General features: G+C 37.8%; 1 protein-coding gene across 3 annotated transcripts in view; it reads left to right on the forward strand.

The window, feature by feature from the left end:
* The window catches only part of PRKACB (protein kinase cAMP-activated catalytic subunit beta), a 73,327-nt gene that overhangs the window by 45,223 nt on the left and 5,482 nt on the right, over nucleotides 1–22,622 (forward strand). For all 3 annotated transcript variants that reach the window (XM_075424816.1, XM_009944905.2, XM_075424817.1), the window contains exons 2-9: nucleotides 8,353–8,414; nucleotides 9,344–9,472; nucleotides 12,800–12,898; nucleotides 14,355–14,437; nucleotides 14,978–15,104; nucleotides 17,406–17,501; nucleotides 19,001–19,123; nucleotides 21,487–21,651. In XM_075424816.1, coding sequence (XP_075280931.1) covers nucleotides 8,353–8,414; nucleotides 9,344–9,472; nucleotides 12,800–12,898; nucleotides 14,355–14,437; nucleotides 14,978–15,104; nucleotides 17,406–17,501; nucleotides 19,001–19,123; nucleotides 21,487–21,651 — 884 coding nt within the window. The remainder of the gene's footprint in view (nucleotides 1–8,352; nucleotides 8,415–9,343; nucleotides 9,473–12,799; nucleotides 12,899–14,354; nucleotides 14,438–14,977; nucleotides 15,105–17,405; nucleotides 17,502–19,000; nucleotides 19,124–21,486; nucleotides 21,652–22,622) is intronic.

The following is a 22,622-nucleotide window of genomic DNA, read 5'->3' on the forward strand; positions in this document are numbered from 1 at the left end:
ACAACTATAGAGGGTGGTACTCTACAGATGAAGCTTAATTCCTAGTTGCTCACAAAGCACATCAGTGTATGGTAATTGAGGATTTTACATGTTAACACTTCCTTGCGTAACCTTTTCTGTACAAACTAATTTTATATGTAGGGTGTCTCAAGTACAGCATTTGAAAGTAATTGTATTAAACTTAGAAGTATTAATGTAAAATTTTGAGTTAATAGAATTAACTTGTCTAATAGAATAATTGAAGATTAATAAACTAAAATTAGAATTATTACTCTGAAGCCTTTTCAGTAGTCCAATGCTGTGCTTTCATGGTCATGTTACACTAGCACAAACCAGTATTCCTTCAGAAAAGGAGCAGTTCTGTCTGCCCCACATACTTGCCCACTTCCACCCCACTTGTCCCCTCCCTCACCTCAGGAGGAGCGCTCATGTGGTGAAAAGAACAGGGAGCTGCTTTGGATTAAAATTGGTTTCCTTTGTCCTCCCCTGCCTTCTGTCCATTACTCTTTAATCTGGCCTAATTCCCTGACCTGGCTTGGCAGTCAGCCACGAGGATGCTTTTGCTCTTTGAAGGAAGGTCTGATAGAGAGGCAGGAGCGAGTAGCTGTGGAAGGACCGGACTAGGGGGTTTGTGTTTGTACCAGCCCGTACCGAACACTGAACTGCAGCTGAACAGACCACACTGCTTTTCTTGGACTTTGAAGCCTCAGAGCATGTGGATTGTTGCAAGAGAGGAAGCAAATCTACGAATGTGTCGACCACTTCAAGGGCAGGAAGGAGTGAGAGAGACTCCTTTCCTTAGGCCAAAGCTTAGTTTTAAACTTACTCCAGAATGAACTGGTTGCCAGTTCTAACTGGTGTTTTAGAGAACTGGAGCAAAAAAATCAACTATGTTCAGCAACAGGTTGCCAATAATGCTTTAATTTGAAAGGAGAGCTTGGGCAAGAGAGAGGTGGCACCCTGAGGGACCAACAGACGCAAAGGGATGGAACAGCTCTCACCCACCAGGAATCTGCAAGAAACTTTGGGTCATGTCCCATGCTCAGATGTTAGATAAGGTATTCTGCTTGTCTGTGTTGAGAAAGTCTTGCATATAGTCAGTAATGTAGTATTTGAGTAATAAATCCCAGCTTTGTTCATAGGTTTTGGTTGTTTTGGGTCTTTTGGCAGAGTGGAAGGGGGGCTTTTGATGTAACTAGGAAAACGTGGCATTTATCTGTGTGTGTCTTGAGGGAGGAGTTACTTTTTAAAATGAAGTATGTTCGTTTAAAAATTTTGATGAGATTAGGTCTGGATTTTCTTTTAGATTAAGAATGGTGTTTTTATCCTTTTTTTGGTGGCAAATAGTTGAATCTGGACATATGTGTGTACAACTCAGATGAGCAGAGCTAGTACAAGACTTGATTGTGTTTGTGACTGAATAAATTTACTGATTTACATTATATGTTTTGGGTTTTTTAAACAAAATTTCAGGGATTCACATTTTAAGTGACTTGGTGTTGGGTTTGATCCTGTCTCCCCGGAATGGTCTCTGTGTTGTACGTTTGGCATTCGCAGGGTTTGCTGTCTCAGTTTGGACCAGTACTTTATGATTTAAGAAAAAGAGTAAGGGAGAAAGACTAGAAATTGGATTTGGAAATTAAATTGATTTTGTTATCTCTAATAGAAATAAAAGAAGAAGAAAGTCAGTCTGACTGTGGCAGTTGTGTGCAGTAGCATATCTACTGCTTAAAATTCAACAGAGACAGGTATTGATCTCTGATGGCTGAAAACCCAGCTCCTGTTTTGGTTTGTCTAAAGCTGTTACATCTCTTATGCAGGCTGGTGCTGTCTAGCCAGTCAAGTGAAGAGGGGAAAATTAAGTGAGACATCAGCTTTGTTTAATTTACAGCTTAAAGTTATAGCCTGTGGCACTGAAAATTAAGAAGAAGAAAAAAAAAGGAAGAAAAATTGGGCTTTTTATGGAGCTCTTAACTGTTGCAAATTTCCTTTTATAAGACTGTCATAACTGTCTAGCTCAAGACTTCGAAGTTGCGGACAGGATTAAAATAAGATTTTGCCTCTGTTCTGATTTTTGAGTTGTAATGGATGAGAACCAGTTGTATTTTACAATTGCTGCACATGGAAATTAATTCCTGAATGTGCTCCCCCAAAAATCAGTTTGTAGTGGTCTCTTCTAGCCTTTAGGCACTGCAGCTGTAATTGCTCTTAATTTATTGTTTATCCTGTTACTCTCCCTTTTTCTCCACAGCTTTTGCATGCCCTTCTCTTCTCCACTTCTTACCAGTCCTTCCCAGTATTCCACAGAAGTGTTTACAGTGTGCAGTTAGATTAGTTAATAGCACTTCCATTTTAATAGCAAACTTGTATGCAGTTAATAATTCTTACATGATCATTCATTCAGTAAGAACTTTCAGGTTTTGTATTCCAGCAAACGAGCTCTTTCAGAACTGCTCCATATATTTTGGGTTCTTTATTAACTGGAGGTTCTTATCCACTGCAGCTAGGTAAGTTAGTTTGCTCTGCATCACCGGTTTTTAACATAATTTAAGTTAAAACAGAAATATAAGATCAAACCTTGCTTTCAAAGTAAAAAGTTGGATAAGCGAGATACTAAATTGATGCAGAGATTATTAATTTAGCCTTTGTGACTTTGCATCTCTTAGAGCAGAAACAAGACAAAATCCTTACTGGTTGGTTGTTCACAAGAGCCAGTAAGCGTGTCTCACTGCGATGTTAAGAGAAGATTGACTTGCCCTCCGCCAGGCTTGTATCACATTGGACGTTTTCCCCCTCACTGTTTTCCTGTTGTGAGAAACAACGTGTTTGGTTCTTTTTGACAGTCTGTTTCAGTGATACCGTTTTAGTTTGTGTATTGAAGCTATTAAAATGTTAGCTGCTGCTCACGCTACTTCCTTTGAGTCTATTGACACTTAGCTGTGTTTATTTTCAGAGACTTGCCAGGGTAGAAAAAGTCTTGCTGTAAGCCTTGTGATACTTTTCCTGCTAGTTGAAAGAGAAATTTAAAGATGTTTAAGAGAACAGCTTAATGGTGCGAGAGTGGGACTTAGAACTTGAATCATACGCTTCTCACTTGCTTCTGAAATGTGGTACCATAACTACAGGATTCACTGAGGAATCTATATACATCTTGGTAATGTTTAAGGCTATAAATATTGTTTTTATAAAAATGAAATATACGCATATATTTACCAGAATGTCTTCATACTTTTTTTTTCCATTAAATGAAATTTTGAGATTTAATTAAATAGCCCACTTAATTTCAGACTTCAAGTGATTATATTACAGTTTTGGAACAGAAATTGAATTGTATTTTGATAAAGGGCATTTTAAATACCAAGCAGAGATTGTCATTTAGCACAGCAGATGGGGGTTTGTAGTGGTGCCCAATGTTTAGTCTTAATCAGTTTAGTTCTTGCTTTCTTGCGGTGAATCCTATCCAAATACTTTTCTCCCCCCCTCCCAAAAAAAATCTGGCGTGCTGGCTCTTGTGGGAGATGTGCTTGAGAATAGCAAATACAGTGTATGTGGGAGGTGGGAGAAAGGCAAAGTAATTCACGGTAACTCTTCAGGACTGCTCCCTCTGTGACCCCTTTCCCTCTGCTGTCCTTGCACTCCTGCAACTGAGAGCTCTTAAACCTTTTACATTTTTTCAGGAGCTTTTCTCTGATTCACTCACTCTTAAACTGTTTTAGGCCAGAGTACTCTTCATTGTACTCCTATACATACCATTAGTTAACACTTTTTTATAAGCTTGCTAACTTTTTATACGAAAGCTAATTGATAAACACAAATATTGTGCATTGTGTGAATACACTTAGATAACAAATCTCGTGCTCTTTGGGCATGGATTCAGGGGTTTTTTGATTTTGTGTGTGGCAGGGTTTTTTCATTTGTTTGAGTTGTTTTGGTTTATGGGGTTTCTTTGTTTTGTTCTGTTTTTTTAAAAACCTCCCTGTATGCCAGTATTGCCTAGGAGGCTCTGGATCTTCAGTTCCACTTGCCTACAGCAATCTCTTGCAGCAGGCATTCTGCTTGTGGCCGTGCTGCCTGGGTTCTGAGCACAGCTCTCCGCAGGCCCGGCCTCGCGCTGCCTGGGGTGCAGCTGGACGAGATACAAGCTGTCCCCACGCGTGTCTGCACCTCTGCACCTGTAGTATCACTTCTGACCGGCGTTTGAGCAGAAGCAGGCAGAAGTTACAAACCTGCTTTCAGTTGCAACTCCTTGGCCATTACACCTTTTCTTACTACCCTTTTGCGACTCCCCAGTTTCCTACCACGGGCTTTGGGTGTCTGCATTGCATAAAACTTGCTTCTTGCCAACGATTGCTCTTGCTGGTCACGAAGAGCTGAGTTTTCGCTGTGTGTTTGTGCTTAGCTAATCTCGGGACTACCTGTGCATCCTCTCCAGTTCCAGCTGGTGTCTGTCCTGATGCACCCAGTTGTTTCCACCACTGCTGTGGCTGTCCTTGTGCCAGTGCTGTCACTTCTGCTTTGCCCTCTCCTTCCAGCCCCTGCCTTTTTTGAGCAGCAGCTCTTCCTCCTTCCGTTTCACCCTCCTTTGCTCCAGCTTCTGCTGTATCAGTGAAACCAGTCTGAGTAGGGTCTTTTTGCTGGTCTACACTGCTGCATACAGTCCTTGCATCCTCATCTTCGCTCAGCCAAGGAGCGATCCTTACTCTGAAGTGCTTACGGGGAACCTGCACATCAACATGTCTTTCCTGGGTTCTTTTTTTTTTTGACACTCTTACAAAATGAAATCGTGCTTGCATGGCGACCGCGCAGGATTCCCGTTGCATTCCGGTTTGCACACAGCAGCTTCAGCTGCGCGGCTTGGGCTTCTCGAGGGGTTTTGTTGCTGCTGTTGGGCAATGGGACTGAAATTTGGTTGTGAGTTTTTTTTTGGAGACTGCTTGCCATTTCTGTGCCATCCACCACATGCCATGCCATTCACACATGCTGTCTTTTGGAACAAAGTGTGAAGTAGTGGGAAGATCACCCGGTTACAGGTTTTATTGTGCTCCAGCATGCTGCAATGAAGATAGATACACTTTTGTTAGCAACAGTTCCTTGGAGGTGTGTGTCTTGGAATAGATTAATGATTAAAGATGCCAACTTGATCTCCTGAAGTTTTGTAAGCTGTGCTTATTTCTGTGATGCATCATCTTTTTTTCATACTGTATTTAGCAGCCTTGGGGGTTTTTTTCCTCTTTTCTTTGCTCAAACATTCTGTGATTTGGCATGAGTCATTCTGTCTGTGTGGGAAAGGGCTGGTTTATTGCAGGGTCTGTGCTTGAGTGGGGAGGGGAAAGGGTGAAATGTATTTGTGTTTTCTATGTGTTTGTTGTGGAAATGCATAAAAATTTTTTTTTTCTTCTCTTTCTTTCCTCTCTTGATCATCTCATCTGTGTGGGTGAATGTTCCTGCAAACCCTTGGGGAACCTGTAGAGACTTTTGGTATGCTCATTCCTTCATTAGTGCCCAAAGTCACAGATGCTAGGAAGAGTTTAAAGACTAGAAAAGCAAACATTGTAACAATGTAAAGTGGCTAAAAATGTGCACTTGAGCAAAACTTTTAAATCGTCATCTGATAAACCCTTTTGTTTGCATCATCGCAGTAATACCAATGGCCACTGCTTTCTGTGTGGCCTAAATTCTGAGTCTTTGCTTGAGAAGTAGAAATGAAATGTGTTCTCCTGTAGCAAGAGCTAACGTTTTGTGATTGAGATACAATTTTCAAAAGTACCTATCCTATTTCAAATTCTGAGCCCTGTTTTCAGAAGTGACTGCAGTGTAGGGACTTACGTTGCCTAAATTCTGTTTGAAATCACCTGCTGAATTGTGTTGTGGGGTAAGAGCCCAGGTGACCTTGGAAAATGAGAACCAGTACAATTTGACCCACTTTCTTATTAGGGAGAAAATGTAATTCTAATAAAACACTCCACAGAATATGAAATCATTTTTATAAGATAGTGACTTTAAGATAAATGAGTGCTACTAGGTAGCTTTATTTTGAAAATACTTGTTCAATGCTGCTTTCCAAAAAAAGAGAGTGAAAGTAGAATAAGGTAGAATTTTTTTTGAAAGAGATCTGATCTTCTGGAAATGAGAGATTTTTCTCATGCTTCCACAATTTGAATATTTCCAGCTGGAGCACATTTTTTTTTTTCATAAAGAGCATTCTTTATTCCGTAAGCAGAACAAAGAAGACTGCCTGTAAATGCCGCTGTATATTTTTATAAATACTGAATAATTATATTTCAATGCAAAATATGTGGAAACTTAAAATATTTATTTATATGAGCAATGGAGATAACATGAGGCATGTTTAAGACATATGTACTGTAATAACATGAAAAAAATGAGACCAATTATTTCATGTTTTGGTTGTGCTATGTAAGTGTTAGAGTTAACGTTAATTTCTAAGCTACAGCCACTGAAGTTTGAAGGCTCACCTTTTTTGGTAATCTTAATGATCATCTTATGTTTCTTTCTTGTCATTAAGAGAAAATAATATTCATGCTACTTTGACTTAAATTGATATTTTAAAAACTTTTGTCAGTAGTCATCACTCGTATCAAGTTACCTCTGTTCGCCTAATGGAAGAAGGATCCTCAGACGTGAATTTGGATATTGTTAGCTTCCCTTTTTTTGTCTTGAGAAATTATTTCATGCCACAGGAAGTTCTGTCCTTTTGTCAAATTAGGATCATTAAAAGTCATTACACAAGTAACGCGCATAATGTAAAAACAATGGGAATACTTTCCCCATGCAGGATAAATACGTCAAACATTTTACTGATTACCCACTAAAATATTTTTAACTCTGTGTGTTTTAATGCCAATTTAAAACAGTTCCTTTGATATAAACTATGTTTCTCTTACTCTACATAACCATAAATTTAGGGTAATAAATATGTTCCTCCTCACTGATATTGCTTGTCTCAAAATAAAACCACTGAGTGGATATCGTGCTTTAAACGCTTTTCTAACCTTGAGGTCTGCCAGAAATTTGGACAGTTCTGAAATTTCCATTATATTGATGCTGCTCCATCAGAGCCCGTGATGGTGTGAGCTATAAACCTCCCTTGATTATTTTGTGGTAATTTAGTCCCACAGCATACTTGAGAGGGGGGCAAAAAGGAAAACAAAAAAAATCAATGACAAGCCTTCTCCAGGGCTGCCATTGTTTTTGCTGCTGCCGTTAACTGTACCAGTAATAGGAGTGATAAGAGAATTTTTGAAGTTCCCTATGCGACACAAGTATTCTTTGAAAAGAAAACTACGAAAAAGGTCTGATTCATCAGATGATTGTTTACAACCCTTTATAAACCTAATTTTTCCTGACCGTCAGAAGGTAAAATACAGTTGCTAAAACATATTTCTAGATATTGGCTGGAATAATCTTGGCACATTGAGTATTTTTAGAAATTCCTCGTGGCAGAACGTCACAGTACAGAAAATCCATTGTTACTAATCTTGTGTTATGTGAAATGATTCAGAGAACACAAAAACAGTAGAATATTTTCTTCTTGATGCTGTGACTCTTTCAGAACCACAGCAATGTCTGAAACACCGCTCGTTTATGACTGTACATTAAGTAATCTGCATTGATCTGGCTGATAATTGATATTCAAAAAATAGAACAGCTGAGAGATGATCTGAACAAAATATGTTGGTGCACATTTTAAAGAGTCATCCAGAATTTTGCTGTCATTCAATTCCTTCAATTTCAATGGAAAATCAATACTAAAAATTCATATTCTCTGACTGTGGGCACGCCTGATGTGCAGTGTTGTTGTAGCCCTGTGCTATGTCTTTGCTTGCAGTAATGCTGTCCATTTGGTATGTGAGCTTGCAAACAGCCTTTAAATAAAGGTGATGGGGGGAAAAAGCAATGAGATTGACATTACGCTCAATCAGTTGAAAGAAAATTTAGCTTTTACTTAACAAAAATAGATAAGAAGTCTATCTTTGTGGAATGGTTATTTATAAATGTCAGGTGTTTGTGGTTTTTTCCCAGCTGAGTTAATGTCTTACATCACCTTAAAGCCTGCTTGCGTATACGGTGTAGTGAGTTAATAGAGCTGGTGTAGTTAAAGTAATTTGTGTAGAATGATGTAGTTACTCCAGAAAGCTTAGAGATCAGCTGGAAATATTGTAGAATTTCTAGAGGCATTGGTGCTTGCTTTCATACATGGCGAAAATAGCGTATTATGAGTTGAAGAAAGAAGTTGATGATGAAGTTTGCGTATTTTGTTAATGAAGCATCTCCATCACATCCATGATGAATTACATTAATGAAAATGTACTTTTTTGTCTGTGTTTTCAGTGAAAGAGTTCCTAGCCAAAGCCAAAGAAGACTTTTTAAGAAAATGGGAAAGCCCCCCTCAGGTATCAGTCATTTAAGCATTCAGTTATTTATTGCATTTTTTTGATAATGTTATCAGTATGTTATCAGTCTGTAGTGAGCAGGACAGAAAACAGAAATAAGTTGAAAGTGATTTTTAAAGGAGTTTCCATTTTTAATGTCAGTTTTGTCATTGAAGTTCATCAGCAAAGACTCTTGGGTCTTCTCCAGATTTGAGCTGATGAAATTCTCATATTGAACATGAGCTTTCTTTTACTCGGAATGATGTTCACCATCAGCATGACAAGACTCAAATCTATTGGCATGTTTTTAGCTGTCTTTTTATAACACTATGTGTTAGCACATCTATAATTTACCCGGTTAATAATTTCCCCCATGGTATTAAGGGTATTAACTCTACTGCATGGGACTTGGGGGCAGGTTAAGGAGCTTGTTAGAAATCTTTTAAAAGTTGAACTGAAGGGTTTTGGGGAAAGGTCGCTGTTTTTAAAGCAGCATTTGAAATGCTATGGTAGTGAATATGTGAGAGAATTTACTGGGTGATATCCTCTCCAGACAACTCTCATGTAGAACTGTCTCTAGAGCTTGGGGTTTTTTGCATGTTCTAATATTCTTGTTTGTGAAGCATGAGAGGATTATTTATCTGCATGTGAAATTCATGATCTGTTTACTGCTAAACATTTCTTAATAAGTATGTGTGATCTGTATGGACAAATTGTAGAAATGTTGATACAGTTCAGTTAAGTCTTTTTCTGTTTAAAGATTGCAATGCAAAATCTCTTGTTAAAATTTGACAGGCGTGAGGTTATAACAACAGTATAGTTGGCTATAGTTGTCTTTGATAAATATAATTTTACTCAATTTTCTTGCATAAATGAATTCAACTCATACAGTTAAAATTGTCTTTGGGTATTAAATTGTAAACAATGTCATTATATCCTTGTACGTGCAGAATACTGCTGGCCTAGATGATTTTGAGAGGCAAAAAACGCTTGGAACAGGCTCATTTGGGAGAGTTATGATGGTGAAACATAAAGCCACAGAACAGTATTATGCTATGAAGATACTGGACAAACAGAAGGTTGGTGTAGTTTATAGCGGTTTTTGTGGTACAAAAGAGTTTGGAGGCAAAGGTCTGGGAACGGTGGCTAAACTTTGTGGCACTTGCTGTGCTTTTGCTTATCAGACTTGAATACTGGTGATACTTTAAACAGTTCACTTTCTTTTTTAGCCAGCAGATTCGGTTGTTGGGATTGTGTAGAATTCTTACAACAGCCGATAATATTAATGGCTGTCTAATGAGGCTCTAAGTAGTGTCCAAGGCATTAATAAAATGTTATCAGTTAAATTCTTTGCTTAGCTTTTGTAAGGTGACCTGTATATTCTTTGGCGAAAGCAAAATATAGTGGTGTAGTTAAATTAACAAATGCTTTTGCAGGGTAGCTCAAAATTCTGGAAGACTCTTTGGATCAGAAATGCTCAAAATGTTCATTTCTGAACCATAATTTAACAAATCCTTTGTGGAATAATTTCTTTTCCATTCTTGATCCCATGAGGTATTACTTATTGTATGCATAGCTACGTAATAATCCTGTTGCATCTATAGTAGCTGTATAGATAGAACAGTAGTCTCAGAACAGCTGTCACACAATAGACTTTTTCCAAGTTGAAAACTTTAGTGCCGTAGTCTGAATTTATATTGTTACTCCACCTAGGTTTTTTAACAGCTTACTACTCACAGATTGAGCAAGCAGTGTCATTTGGTAGTTAAAATTTTAAATAAATTACAATTCCAGCATGCCAAGAAGTATTCTTAAGAAATTGATGAATACAATTTGTTTTTAATGGTTTTGACAAGTTTTTCAGAAGTACATTATTTAGATTAGTAGATTCTAAGGTCCTCAGTATAAGAGCTCTTCTTAGTTTATAAGGCACTATATATAACTTTGCTGCTGTATAACAAAAATCATATTGAGAAAATATTAGTATGGCAAAGAGAACTTAATGATCAGCAACTGACAAAATGAAAGTCAGCACTGTCTCAGTGTGGACTCTTGCACTTAAGCATTATTACATTCCTGAGTAATTTTATATAATGGAACTATGGCAGTGACATAATCAAACCATTTTCCCTGAGTTGCAGTTCCAGTATTCTTTACGTGTGATTTGGGGTCCTGGATCTTGAATGATGTGTCGTTTTAATTAAAGACTGCTTTATAATGGTCAGACAAGAAGAAACTAAAGTAAACTTACCTTTTAGTGTCAGTTCTGGCATTATTGGAAGAGCTCAATTTCCAACTTCAGCATTCTCCTGTAACAATGGTTTCTAACTTTTATTTTAAAAAAATATCCAGTTAAATTAAAAAGACATTCCAACATAGTACAGCTGAAAGACAGACCAGACCATTTCCACCTGCGTGGAAATTGACCTCATCGTTGCTTCAGTATGGCTGGGGGCATCCTGAGGGCTGTGTTGCTCCAGCCCAGGGTGTGATGAGTGTCCCGCTGCTGCACGGAGAGCCCATCGCCAAATTTCAGATATTCAACTGTTTTTTTTTTTTTTTTTTTTTTTTAACCCTGTTAGAAATATATTAGTGTTATATTAGTAACTTCTATTAATTGATCAAAAAATAGGAGATGGTGTAGTGAGAACACATTTCTGTTGCTTTGTGTATTATAGAAGACATACAGATGTCTGAAATTAGACAATGTGCAGGCTGCCTGTGATTTTTCATTTACATTTTACTTTAAACAATAGAAAGCATATTGTGTGACCCTTTTTTACCCAATCTTATGCTTGATTCATCAGGATGTGGGAAAGAAAAAATGTAATAGATGTTGATGTAGCCAGTAGTTTTGTGTTTATGGTTGTTACTCCTATATTTGTCTGCCGTGATTTAGGAAGGCTGAAACATAACATTACTTGGCTAGTTTCATTACGTAATTGCTTTTGGAAAAAAAATATTGTTAAGAAAAGCTCAGACACAAACAAGCTGTTGGAGAACCTGCCGTTACCAGGTATCGTTTGATCTACAAGAAGCTGTCACTGGACGCACCCTGAGCTTGAGTTTAATGTGAGCAAAGCTGTGTTCTGTGAGGCTCTGGTTTGATACTAGGAAGTGTTGAACAGCAGCTTCAGCCTTTGGTGTTGCTGCCATCCCCCTCCGACATCTAACCAGCAAAAGATGCACGAATGGTAGTGAAGCCTTGTCTAGCATTGCAGCTGAACGCTCCACAGTACCAAACTAAAACTTTAGCTTGCTTACTTTGATGGCCAAGTTATTTCCAGTAACATCACCTTTTAGGGATGAAGGGGACACTTCCCACAAATGAGCTGATTTGAGCAAAATTTTTATTTGTTCCCTGAAGATCTGTGATTCAAAAGACATTTAATTTTTTTAACTCGCTATTTCTTTTGTATGACATTTATTTCAAAACAGTAGTGTGGGGTTTTTTTATAGGTACTACCTTTTGCATCTAAAAGTTAAACACATTTTCAGTCAGGGTTGGAATATCTTGCTTATCTGTTATTTATAGCAGTTTGATTGTATTTCTGAACATGTAAAATGTTCATGGGGGGGAGCGTGACACGCACGACTTGACTTGGAAATCGTGCCATTCTCAAAATGAGATATAGATAAATTGTGCAATAGGGATTAAGTAAAATGGAGAGAACCGATTATGCAGTGTCGGGGTTTAACACAAGGAAACCACTTGTTAATTACTGAGAAAGACCAACAATCAGAGATCTACCACTTGCTGCCGTGTTAGCAGCTTAACATTATAAAGGATTCCAAGAAGGTAGCATTTAATTTTTTTAATACTTTTGCTAAATGATTTGCTAAGCAGAAAAGCAAAACCCATGGAAAAGCCTGGCAGAAGCAACTATTGTTTATAAGAATGGAAATTTTTAATTCGTGTTCTCCTTAGTCTTCTCACTAACGTGTGAGCTATATAAAATAAGTCAGTCTCCTCCTGTTCGCACGTAACAAAATCCGTAATTAAATGTGTCTGACACAATTTCCTGCCTTTTGTAGCAAAGGGTCAAAGGATCAAATGGATTTTATTGAACTGTCATATTGCTGCAGAGGTATCTCCATTATAAATGCAAAGAATTCTTAAGAAAATGTAAAGAGATGTTTTCCTTACTGATTCCTATACTCAGTATGTAGTAAGAAACGCTATTTCCAGAGTTATCAGCAAACTGTATTGCAGAAGTATTACTCTTTAAAATGTCGTTAGACTTCTTAATCCGTTCTGAGCACTGTAATTTTACTAGTAATCCATAAGGGTTTTTGTTATCTGTAAAGTTACAGCTTGCTTTCAATGAATTGTTGTACACTGCAAAAATTATCAACAGCTATAAAATGTCATACTTAAAATGAAGATTGTTTTTTTTTTTTCCTAGGTTGTCAAACTGAAGCAAATAGAACATACACTGAATGAGAAGAGAATATTACAAGCAGTGAACTTTCCTTTCCTTGTAAAACTGGAGTATTCTTTTAAGGTAATCATTATCTTGAAAGTAGTTGTTTGGGTTTCAAGGAAGTGCGTGCTCAAGCTTTAGATGTTAAAGCACTTTTTCAGTATAATAGTTTAAGTATTTTTGTTTTCAGAGATGCTTAACTTGGCACTGTTGCTGGGTTTTGAGCAGGACTTCCTGCACTTCTGTGCACACTTGCACACACACTGATTCATCAGGTGACAATTGAACAGATATCTCCAAATAAATAAGAAATAAATTAAACTCAGATTTCCCTTATTTTGGAGGGAAACTGGCCTTTGTACAGCAGGGTGCTCTTTAGGCATCGTTCTGTCTTTGAGAGAAACCGAAGGATGTATTTCTGTACTGATAAAAGGAATGGAAAATTTGTAATTGTTCTGCAGATTTTTTTGCTTGAGATTTATACCTGAGGCAGGTCTTAATGACAGTCTTAACCATGAAGGGATGGACTTTGAGGTTAGCTTCTATTTTCATGACAATGTGTGCTAGTCAGTCTGTAAAGAAATTGAGTATTTTCATAACATACAGTGATATGTGTCCTCTATATATACTTTTTTTTTTTCTTCTTTTTTAATACCATTTAAAATGAACAAACATGTTCTACCTTAATCTTTACAGTTTTGAGGTTTGAGACAAGGGCTGTGGGAGCTGAGAATACCTCAGGCTGTCAATTCTGAAATCTTAAGAGTGTGAGGTCTTGTCTTGCAGTAGGCATCGTATCCACAAAGGGGATACAAAAATGATCCGAGGGCTGGAGCACTTCTGCTACAAGGACAGGCTGAGAGAGCTGGGGCTGTTCAGCCTGGAGAAGAGAAGGCTGCGGGGAGATCTTGTTGCGGCCTCTCAGTACTTAAAGGGGGCTTATAAAAAAGATGGGGACAAACTTTTTTGCAGGGCCTGTTGTGATAGGACAAGGGGAAATTATTTTACACAAAGGGAGGGTAGATTTAGGCTGGATATAAGGAAGAAACTTTATACGATGAGGGTGGTGGAACACTGGCACAGGTTGCCCAGAGAGGTGGTCAATGCCTGATTCCTGGAAACATTCAAGGCCAGGTTGGACGGGGCTCTGAGCAACCTGATGTGGTTGAAGATGTCCCTGCTCACTGCAGGGGGGTTGGACTAGGTGACCTCTACAGGTCCTTCCAACCCAAACTATTCTATGATTCTATCCTGTTTTCCTTCAGGTCACTTATACACCATTCTGTGTCAGGGACTTACTAATTGTCTTTATTCAAATTTACTTTAAAATGGATTTTCTGAGATATATGGTGCTCCTTTTGTCACGTGTATCTGCACTTTTTTGAGAATTTCTACCTGTGTTGCTTTATATTTGTGAAGTTCATTGGATGGCTACAATCTTTAATTTTCATTCTTTAGTAAAATATACTGTATGTAGGAATTACAGAGATTATAGCATGCCTAATATGTATTTGTGTGTGTTTACTTACTTCCTTAGGACAATTCTAATTTATACATGGTAATGGAGTATGTCCCTGGTGGTGAAATGTTTTCACATCTAAGAAGAATCGGAAGGTTCAGGTAAGAGTGTTAATGATACTATTCCTTTAAAAAGGCTTATGTTGCTAATTTGAGATGAGGGTTTTGTAAAATTTGTTAGTATTGAAAAAAAAAATTCTGAAGGGGTAAGTGCATTTAATTTACCCCTCTTTCAGTGGACTTAAACTAGTCAGGCAATGAAAAACTTGTCATTATTTCTTATTTTTCAGTTAGATCACAAATGCCTGCATTACCTATGCACAACAGAATCTAGGAATTCCTATGCATATTGTCACCAAAATTGATAATAGTTCTCAGAAGTAAAATTTAAAGAGTAAGCTCTGTATTGTGGGATGCGTTAATCTTGATTTGCATATGTATTTTAGCTGTAAGACATAAATTCAGTCTAGGGAATGAGTGTATCAATTCTAAAATGTTTGCTGTTTGCTTTGTTTTTTTCTTTTTACACAGTAGAAGAACCAGTTAAAAGATACTTAATTTGTCTGTCCCTGGCAGTTACATGGTTGTTTCGGTATCTTAGCATAGCATTGGGGTACTTAATATTCTTTTAATTCTTCACAGTGAACCACATGCACGGTTTTATGCAGCTCAGATAGTGCTAACATTTGAGTACCTCCATTCATTAGACCTCATCTACAGAGATCTAAAGCCTGAAAATCTTTTAATTGATCAGCAAGGATACATCCAGGTATGATATTCTTCATATATTTAGGGAGTGGAGTCTTTTCTTACAGTGTAGGGTTAGATAATTCTGACAAATGTCTTTAGAATAAATGGTCTGAAGCTGGTTGGCATGTTAGCATGTATTCAGGGAGTGTTAAAATGCCCTACTGTTTATTCATGGTTAAAATCATTGCATTGTACTTCCTCTGACAAATTAAGTATGCACAATGGAGCTGTCTGCAGTTGAGCAAGCTGTCAAGGTTTCCCTTGGGGTATGTGGTGAGAAGTAGGTGATTACATGGCTCTGTTCAGCTGCCCTGTTTTATACGTCTGCCCTAGAACAAGACGAAAGGCGCCCCAAGATGTCTGGTTCTCTGCGTTGTCTGTAGAAGTAGTTTAGGATAACCGGCTTAGATATCAACACTGATACTGTAGTACTTAATTTCAGTCAGATGAATCCCACGCTTGGAGAGGCCTAACCTCAGCACATCTGGAGTAAGAGCTGAATTGAGATCAGATTAGAATTTCAGTGCTGCAAATGGTGACTTTGGTTTTACAATGGCCTCTCATGGCACCTCCTCGTCTTCCTTTTAGCTCTTATGGTTTTGATCTGAATGTCAAATGGGAAGGTGGTGTACAGCAACAAGCACTCTGCAGTGCTTTGCAGTCCTTAAACTGCAGAAGCTCTTCTTTCCACATTGTGTCACCTTTTGCTGTAGCAGAATCTAACAGGGAAGTACATAATAAAAGTGTTTGAGAGAAGTAGAAAGGATTCATATTGTTGTTTGTATGTTTAACATATAATGTTGTTTATAACTAATGTTGCATGGAGAATAAAATAACACTGTAGGGAGAAGAGAAATACAAGTTCTATTAATGTGGTTGGGGAGCACCACTAATGTAAAGCTAGGAACGGCTTACCCCAGAATTGGTGACTCTCTGTATGCAACAGCGTGTTTTTGTGATGGTGGGCAAACTGCGAATGATAATGGGTCCCGCAGTCACTCTTCCCGTATGAGGTTGGTTCCTTTCTGCTTCTGAGCAGAGAGGGGGGGGAGTTGTGTTCATATATTAATACTGCAGCTCCAGCTAAATTTTGTTTCAAAGCTCTGTTCGCTTTCTTTTTTAATTTTAAAGCCATTACCGTTTGTCCCATGTCTGCAGTCCATTCTTGTTACGTAGACTGATGGGCATTTGCAAACACAGAAACAATTATTTGCTGACTGAAGCAGGTCTGTCTAGTCAGCACGTCACCCTCTCCGTTCAGTTCCAGCTGAGATTGCTGCTGTTTCTACCAAAAATGAAGCAAAAGCTGCCTTGATAGCTTGGAGTTTGGCTTTTCTAATTATGACACTAGTGTATCAGCAACATCAGCGCAGGTTATTGTATAGTCAGCAATAATTGCCATTGTGGTACAGTATGTTTTCTCAGAGAAAGGGTTGAAAATGATACCAAGGAGGAGGAGACAAAAGAAACGGATGCCCAAACAAGCATAGACTTGATGGCATGAAACTGATCCCAGAATTTCACACGTAACTCCCTGGCTTCTGTATGTATTCCACAATACGGTCCAGGAAAAATCACAGAGAGGGTGATACCACATACAGAGTTCTGAAAACTTGCTGCAGAAAACGTGACAAGTGGAATGAAGAATTTGTAATGGTCAAGAACTTGGCATCTGTGAATACAGTTAATGCTGCATTTCCCCCTCAGTCCTCAAATAAATAAGATTGACTCTGGTGATGCTTTCAAAGATACTCAGAATCAGAACTTACTGGAAGAGCTCTGTTATGTCTTATTCCCACACTAATTTTACGTATAACCTTTAGTACACTTCTGCAACAAAATTCTAAATTTACAAGACTGGCAGATACCTTGACCCTTTTTGTGATTTATTTATTTGTTAGCTAAAGGAAAAGATAAATATCTTGTTCATATTCACGTTCTTTAAACTTTCAGCAGTATAAACAGTCTGATGTGAAAAGTATAAGAAAAATTATAAATGTAATTGCATACATGTGGAAGATTAGTAAGCCATAGTTCCTGCTGATTTTTTAAAGTATAAATAGAAGCTTGTGTCAGGGGGAAAATATGTATTTTCTGTTAGTTATTAATTTTATCATGAGAAATCTTCTATCTGTCTGAATTACAAGTATTGGAAGGACTGGCTACTAAAGCTAGATCTGACTATATATAGATACTATGTGATTAGAGAAACAAATTTTTCCTCTGTATGAAATAGCTTTCCAAAATACTTCAAAGGTACTTAAATGTAAATGTCTTTGTGGAAATGCACTTACAGTCAATTTATTTCTTCTGATGACAGGTCACGGACTTTGGCTTTGCGAAAAGAGTAAAAGGAAGAACTTGGACGTTATGTGGGACTCCAGAATACCTGGCACCTGAAATAATTCTCAGCAAGGTACTTTGTCTTGTTATTCAGCATTTGACGCAGTTAAAACTTATCACCCAATTAGTAAATTCGGAGGGATAAACAACTGCTGATACTTCCAAAAATCAAATATTGACTAGTCAGCTCTGTGAATTACACAAAAGGCAATCGTTGCATTGCAAGTATTTTTTTAATACTAAAACTTACTCCAGAGCAGGAATTTTCACATAACTGTACAGAACTTTCATGCTTGCCACGTAACTTGTGAGGGGAAAAAGGGATTTAAAGAATCTCTATTTAGGTTATTTGACTAGCATCCTTATCAGAACAGCGGATCTGAGTGATTACATTCTGAAGTGTTAACAGACTAGAACAGGAGCTCCGGAGGTGACAAGAACCACATGTTGGATGAATCAGTAGTCATTAAGTAACTAGTTGCAGAGTGTTTCAGGTTTAAGGCACTTAGCATGAAATCCAACATGACAAACCCTTTACACATAAAGTATGTGCAGTCTAAGCTTACCATTGATCAGTTTGTGTTTAGTATTTGCACTAGGTGTTGGAACGCAGAAGAAATATTATTTATCATAGAGCCATTCAGCTGTAGCCCTTCATGTTTTGCAAAGGAAAAATATTCTTATAGTTTATGGAACTGCTTACGATATAAACAACTGTAATGCATAATGTTAAATTATGTGTTTAATATGTGGTTTAATTAAATACCCTTTGCAGGTCTTTAAAAGTAAAACAAAAATACTTTTATTTGGGCAGAAAATGTTTGTTGCTTAAAGGGTTTTTTGCCCCTGTGCAGCTAAAGCAGCAGAAGAAATCACAGTGCGTCTACTACAATTTCTCCATGGTAGATGTTTCAGGAAAGATTGAGTCTTAGCCCTGAGCTTTGTAAAAGATCTCAGAGAACACACACAGAATTGATGGGGTTGGTGGGGTTTTCTGTCTTTTTTAACGTGAAAGAGAATTTACTGATGATTTTATGCTCAGGCTTTGAAGATCAGCTCACAAATGACTCTATAATAGCTAATTAACTAAACTCTGGTACTCTTGTAGCTAGTTTACTAAATATGAAAATGAATTCTCAAATGCAGATAATCAAGCAAAAAGATGATGGTATAGAATACAGGACATACTGTTATATTTAATGAAATTTCCCTGAGATTTCAAAGAAGTTTCAGTCGTTCTGTAACAAGATTATTTTCACTTTGAATAAATAAATAGTGCCCATTTCTGTGACTTAGGGTGTCATGTCACATCAGAGTGAAAACAACTGACTCGACGCAGGAATGTTTGCAAAATGTTTCGCTTTCATTACTGTTTCACTGTCATCGCCATATTAGGTTTTACGTATATTACTGTTGGAATCTGTGAACTTCAGTTTGGTTTGAACTAGGTTGGAAGTTCTGTATTAAGCAAGCAATACTGCGTTTGCTTTCTTTGTATTCCATAGATCTATCCTGAAAGTCTCAAACTGTGTTGGAAATGATACTAACAGTGGTATTTCTCATTTTATCTAGGGCTACAACAAGGCAGTGGATTGGTGGGCGTTAGGAGTGTTAATCTATGAAATGGCAGCTGGATATCCCCCGTTCTTTGCAGATCAGCCCATTCAAATTTATGAGAAGATTGTGTCTGGCAAGGTGAGTGAAGGCTCTGTGTATTTTCTCAGATGCAGTTGTCTGTCTTTGCAGGGCCTATTGCAAGAAGATAAGTGGTAATGGCTTTAAACTAAGAGAGGATAGATTCAGACTGGATTTAAGGAGGAAATTTTTCACAATGAGGGTGGTGAAACACTGGCACAGGTTGCCCAGAGAGGTGGTCAATGTCTGATTCCTGGAAACATTCAAGGCCAGGTTGGATGGGGCTCTGAGCAACCTGATGTGGTTGAAGATGTCCCTGCTCACTGCAGGGAGGTTGGACTAGGTGACCTTTACAGGTCCCTTCCAACTCATTCTATGATTTCTGTAACACGTTTTTTGTGTGGAGTGGATGCAGATTTTACGGGCTACTAGATAGCGAGCAATTTGGACAGAATATGAGAAAAATTTGTAATGTCTAATTCTTAAGTACAGACATTGTAACAGTAATATTAAAAATCAAAGTTCTAAAAATTTGTTCCCTGCTTTCAAACTTAAAATGCAACTTACAAAATTTATAGACATTGTGGTATTACATCCTTTGATGCTTGGATAAAAACAATCCAATGACTATTTACAACTATTTAGCTGTGTGCTTAGTTTGCTGTTGTCTTTTCTAGAAATATTTTTGTGGCTTTTGAGAAGCCCTAAAGAGTTTCTATAATTCGTAGTAGGTTTCTTTACTACTGCAGTCCTGTAGTTCAAGACGTCTCATGTTCTGTTCAGCTTTCATTGTTATATAAAATTTTTAAAAAGTGTTTCCAACTTTTTCCATTTATTTTTCATTAATATCTTAGTGTGTCAGCACAAAAATGCGATCATTCTGTTGTTTCTCCTGCTGGCCAGTGTTGTCTCTTAATGTTTCTTTGTGCTCATTTGATTTGCTAATGGTTCTTCTCTTCCTTGACCCTACATAAGCACATGCTGTGCAGCATCTCAGGTCGTTCTGTAGTTCTAATCAAGGGAGGTGCCTCAGCAGGCCCTGCAGTACGCTGCAGTGAGACACATTCCTGTCTAGGACCTTATTGAAATCAAGAAAGTGGTTGCTCTTTGAAAGGCTGTAATACTGTGACCCTTCAGCTGCTGCCATGAATATATGGGAATTTGTTTATGAAGATATACTTTTAAAGAAATACTTATCTTCTGAACTAGAAATCTTGGGCATTTTTTGCAGTTATATCTAATTTGCTCGACATTTGTACTGTTAATCCTCTACCATTTTTACGGATTCCATGATGAATGGTTGTAGAAACAGTACTGGAATTAAACTCTGGAAACTTTAACATTCAGTTCTCAGCTACCAGTATGTTTCCTTTATAAGCTTAAGTCTTTCACTTAATCTACCTCAGGCACTTAACTCCATTTTTTTAAGTAGAGGACTAATATTTCCTTACTTCTCAGCTGTCTAGGTATTACATTCATTAAAACCTTTGATTTTCTCAGGTAGTACAGTAGAGCCATACTGACAGGTAAACTGAAGCAGTGTCCTTGCTTATCAGACCTCTTGATTTCACAGCTTGTTTTTATGTTAAATAACTCTGTGTTCTGCATTTATGTCATAATTGATCAGCTGACGATAGGGAGTGTCAAATGCTGAGACTGTGGGCACAACAAATACAGCTTTCTGCCTATTCTTTTCCCCTTTCTTCTCTCAAATGGTGTCAGTAGGTCTTTTGGTAGTGAAGCCCTATGTGATTACATCCCATGAATCTTCTTCAAATATTTCTCAGCCAGGTTTGAATGAATTGTATTGAGAAGTCACTTGTGTTCTGTCTTCAAATAGTGCTGTATTATTTACGTAAGGCTTCTGATGTTGGTGCATTTAGTTATCAGAAATGGATTACAGTACAGCATAAAGTTCCAGATTGAATTTTTGTATATGACTACTGAATGTTCAGTTATTTCAGAGCATATCTATAAACTTACATGCTATATATATGCTATGCTATACTGGATCTCCAGTGTGCGCATGCATGTGTGTATATATATAATAGAGTATAAAATTTTGTTCCTAGAAAACAGTTGAGAATGCCTTGAGATGATGTTGTGTTGGTGAGACACCAAGTTAAATTTAGCTTTTATATAATTATTTCAAGAAGTTAATATTTTCCCCCAACTCAAGCAGATCCAGAAACTTTCAGTTCAGAAAAGGGTAGATGCACAAGGGAGTGCTATTGATAAAGGCTCTGTGAAACAGGAATACATGTGCCACAATAGTCATCTCTCTTTTCATGCATTCCTACTACATTTTAGAGGAAGAATAGAAAATGGCTCCAGTGTTTCCTTTTCTGTGAACGTTGTTTTACTTCAGGGGGAAGGATGAAATCAGTGTATTTTTTTTTAATGTTGTGGATGTATAATTTTAGGTAAGGTTCCCGTCACACTTCAGTTCAGACCTAAAGGATCTTCTAAGAAATTTACTCCAGGTAGATTTGACCAAACGATATGGAAATCTCAAGAATGGTGTAAATGACATAAAGAATCACAAGTGGTTTGCAACTACAGATTGGATTGCCATTTATCAGAGAAAGGTAAGACCCTTCTTGATCGAAACTATGACAGGTGTTTAGGGATTTAAGTAAAATTTCTAGTTATTTTGTGTATTTTTTGCTTTCCGAAATCTGACCCTTTAATCAAACTGAGAAAAGGTGAAAGGAGTTTAAGACTCTACAGAGTATATATGAATTGAATTATGTTTGTTTCGTGTTGGTATTTTATCCTGGGCTTCTGTGTACATTCATGTTCTCTTAACACATATTGTGCTTTCGTCTATTTCTGGAATATCTCAGAATGAGCCATCTCCTGCCTCTCTCGCTTTTTATTTAACCCCTGCTATAGTGGCATCTATAAATATCCCTTCACAGCAGAGGGGAATACATTTTGCTTTTCAGCTAGCTCTTAGCAATCAGACTGTGCATAGTGTGGAGAAGCTCCAGCCAAAGCTAGAGCTTTTCTTTTTCTGCTGAAGAAGGGTGCTCCCTCCTCCTTGTTCTTGCTTTATGTGTGACTGGGGCAGGATCAGCTGTAGAGAGTGTCTACTCAATCCTCAGTGTCTGCAAAGAATTTTTGTCTTCTCACAGTGTGCTTTAATTGACTGCAGTTCCATAAGCTGCGGCGATGGGAAGAGCTCTGCTGAATGCTTTTTTCTCGCATTTTTAGAATGGTTTTCTAGACCTGCCTGACCAACATGACTTGTAATGTGTTTTTTAGAAAACGCATGCCCAGTCTGCACTATGAACTTCAGGCCTGCTTAAGAATGAAAGCAACAGAGGCAACTGGGAACATTTTCAGAGCCCGAGCAGCCATTAGCGTACCAGTTAGAGGAGAGCACACTAGTGGTTGCCAGGATGAATAAAGTAGACCTGGAAGAGGAAGCCAGGGAAAGGGATGAGGATGATGACAATTCAGTCTAGGTCTGTCTTCTAGTAGCTCCAAAGCTCCCTCTCCCCTTGAAGGTAGAGTCAGAGTTCAATATCTGGTTAGTTAGTGGATGTTACTGGAA

The sequence above is a fragment of the Opisthocomus hoazin genome, chromosome 6, assembly GCF_030867145.1.
Source record: "Opisthocomus hoazin isolate bOpiHoa1 chromosome 6, bOpiHoa1.hap1, whole genome shotgun sequence".
Classification (NCBI taxonomy): domain Eukaryota; kingdom Metazoa; phylum Chordata; class Aves; order Opisthocomiformes; family Opisthocomidae; genus Opisthocomus; species Opisthocomus hoazin.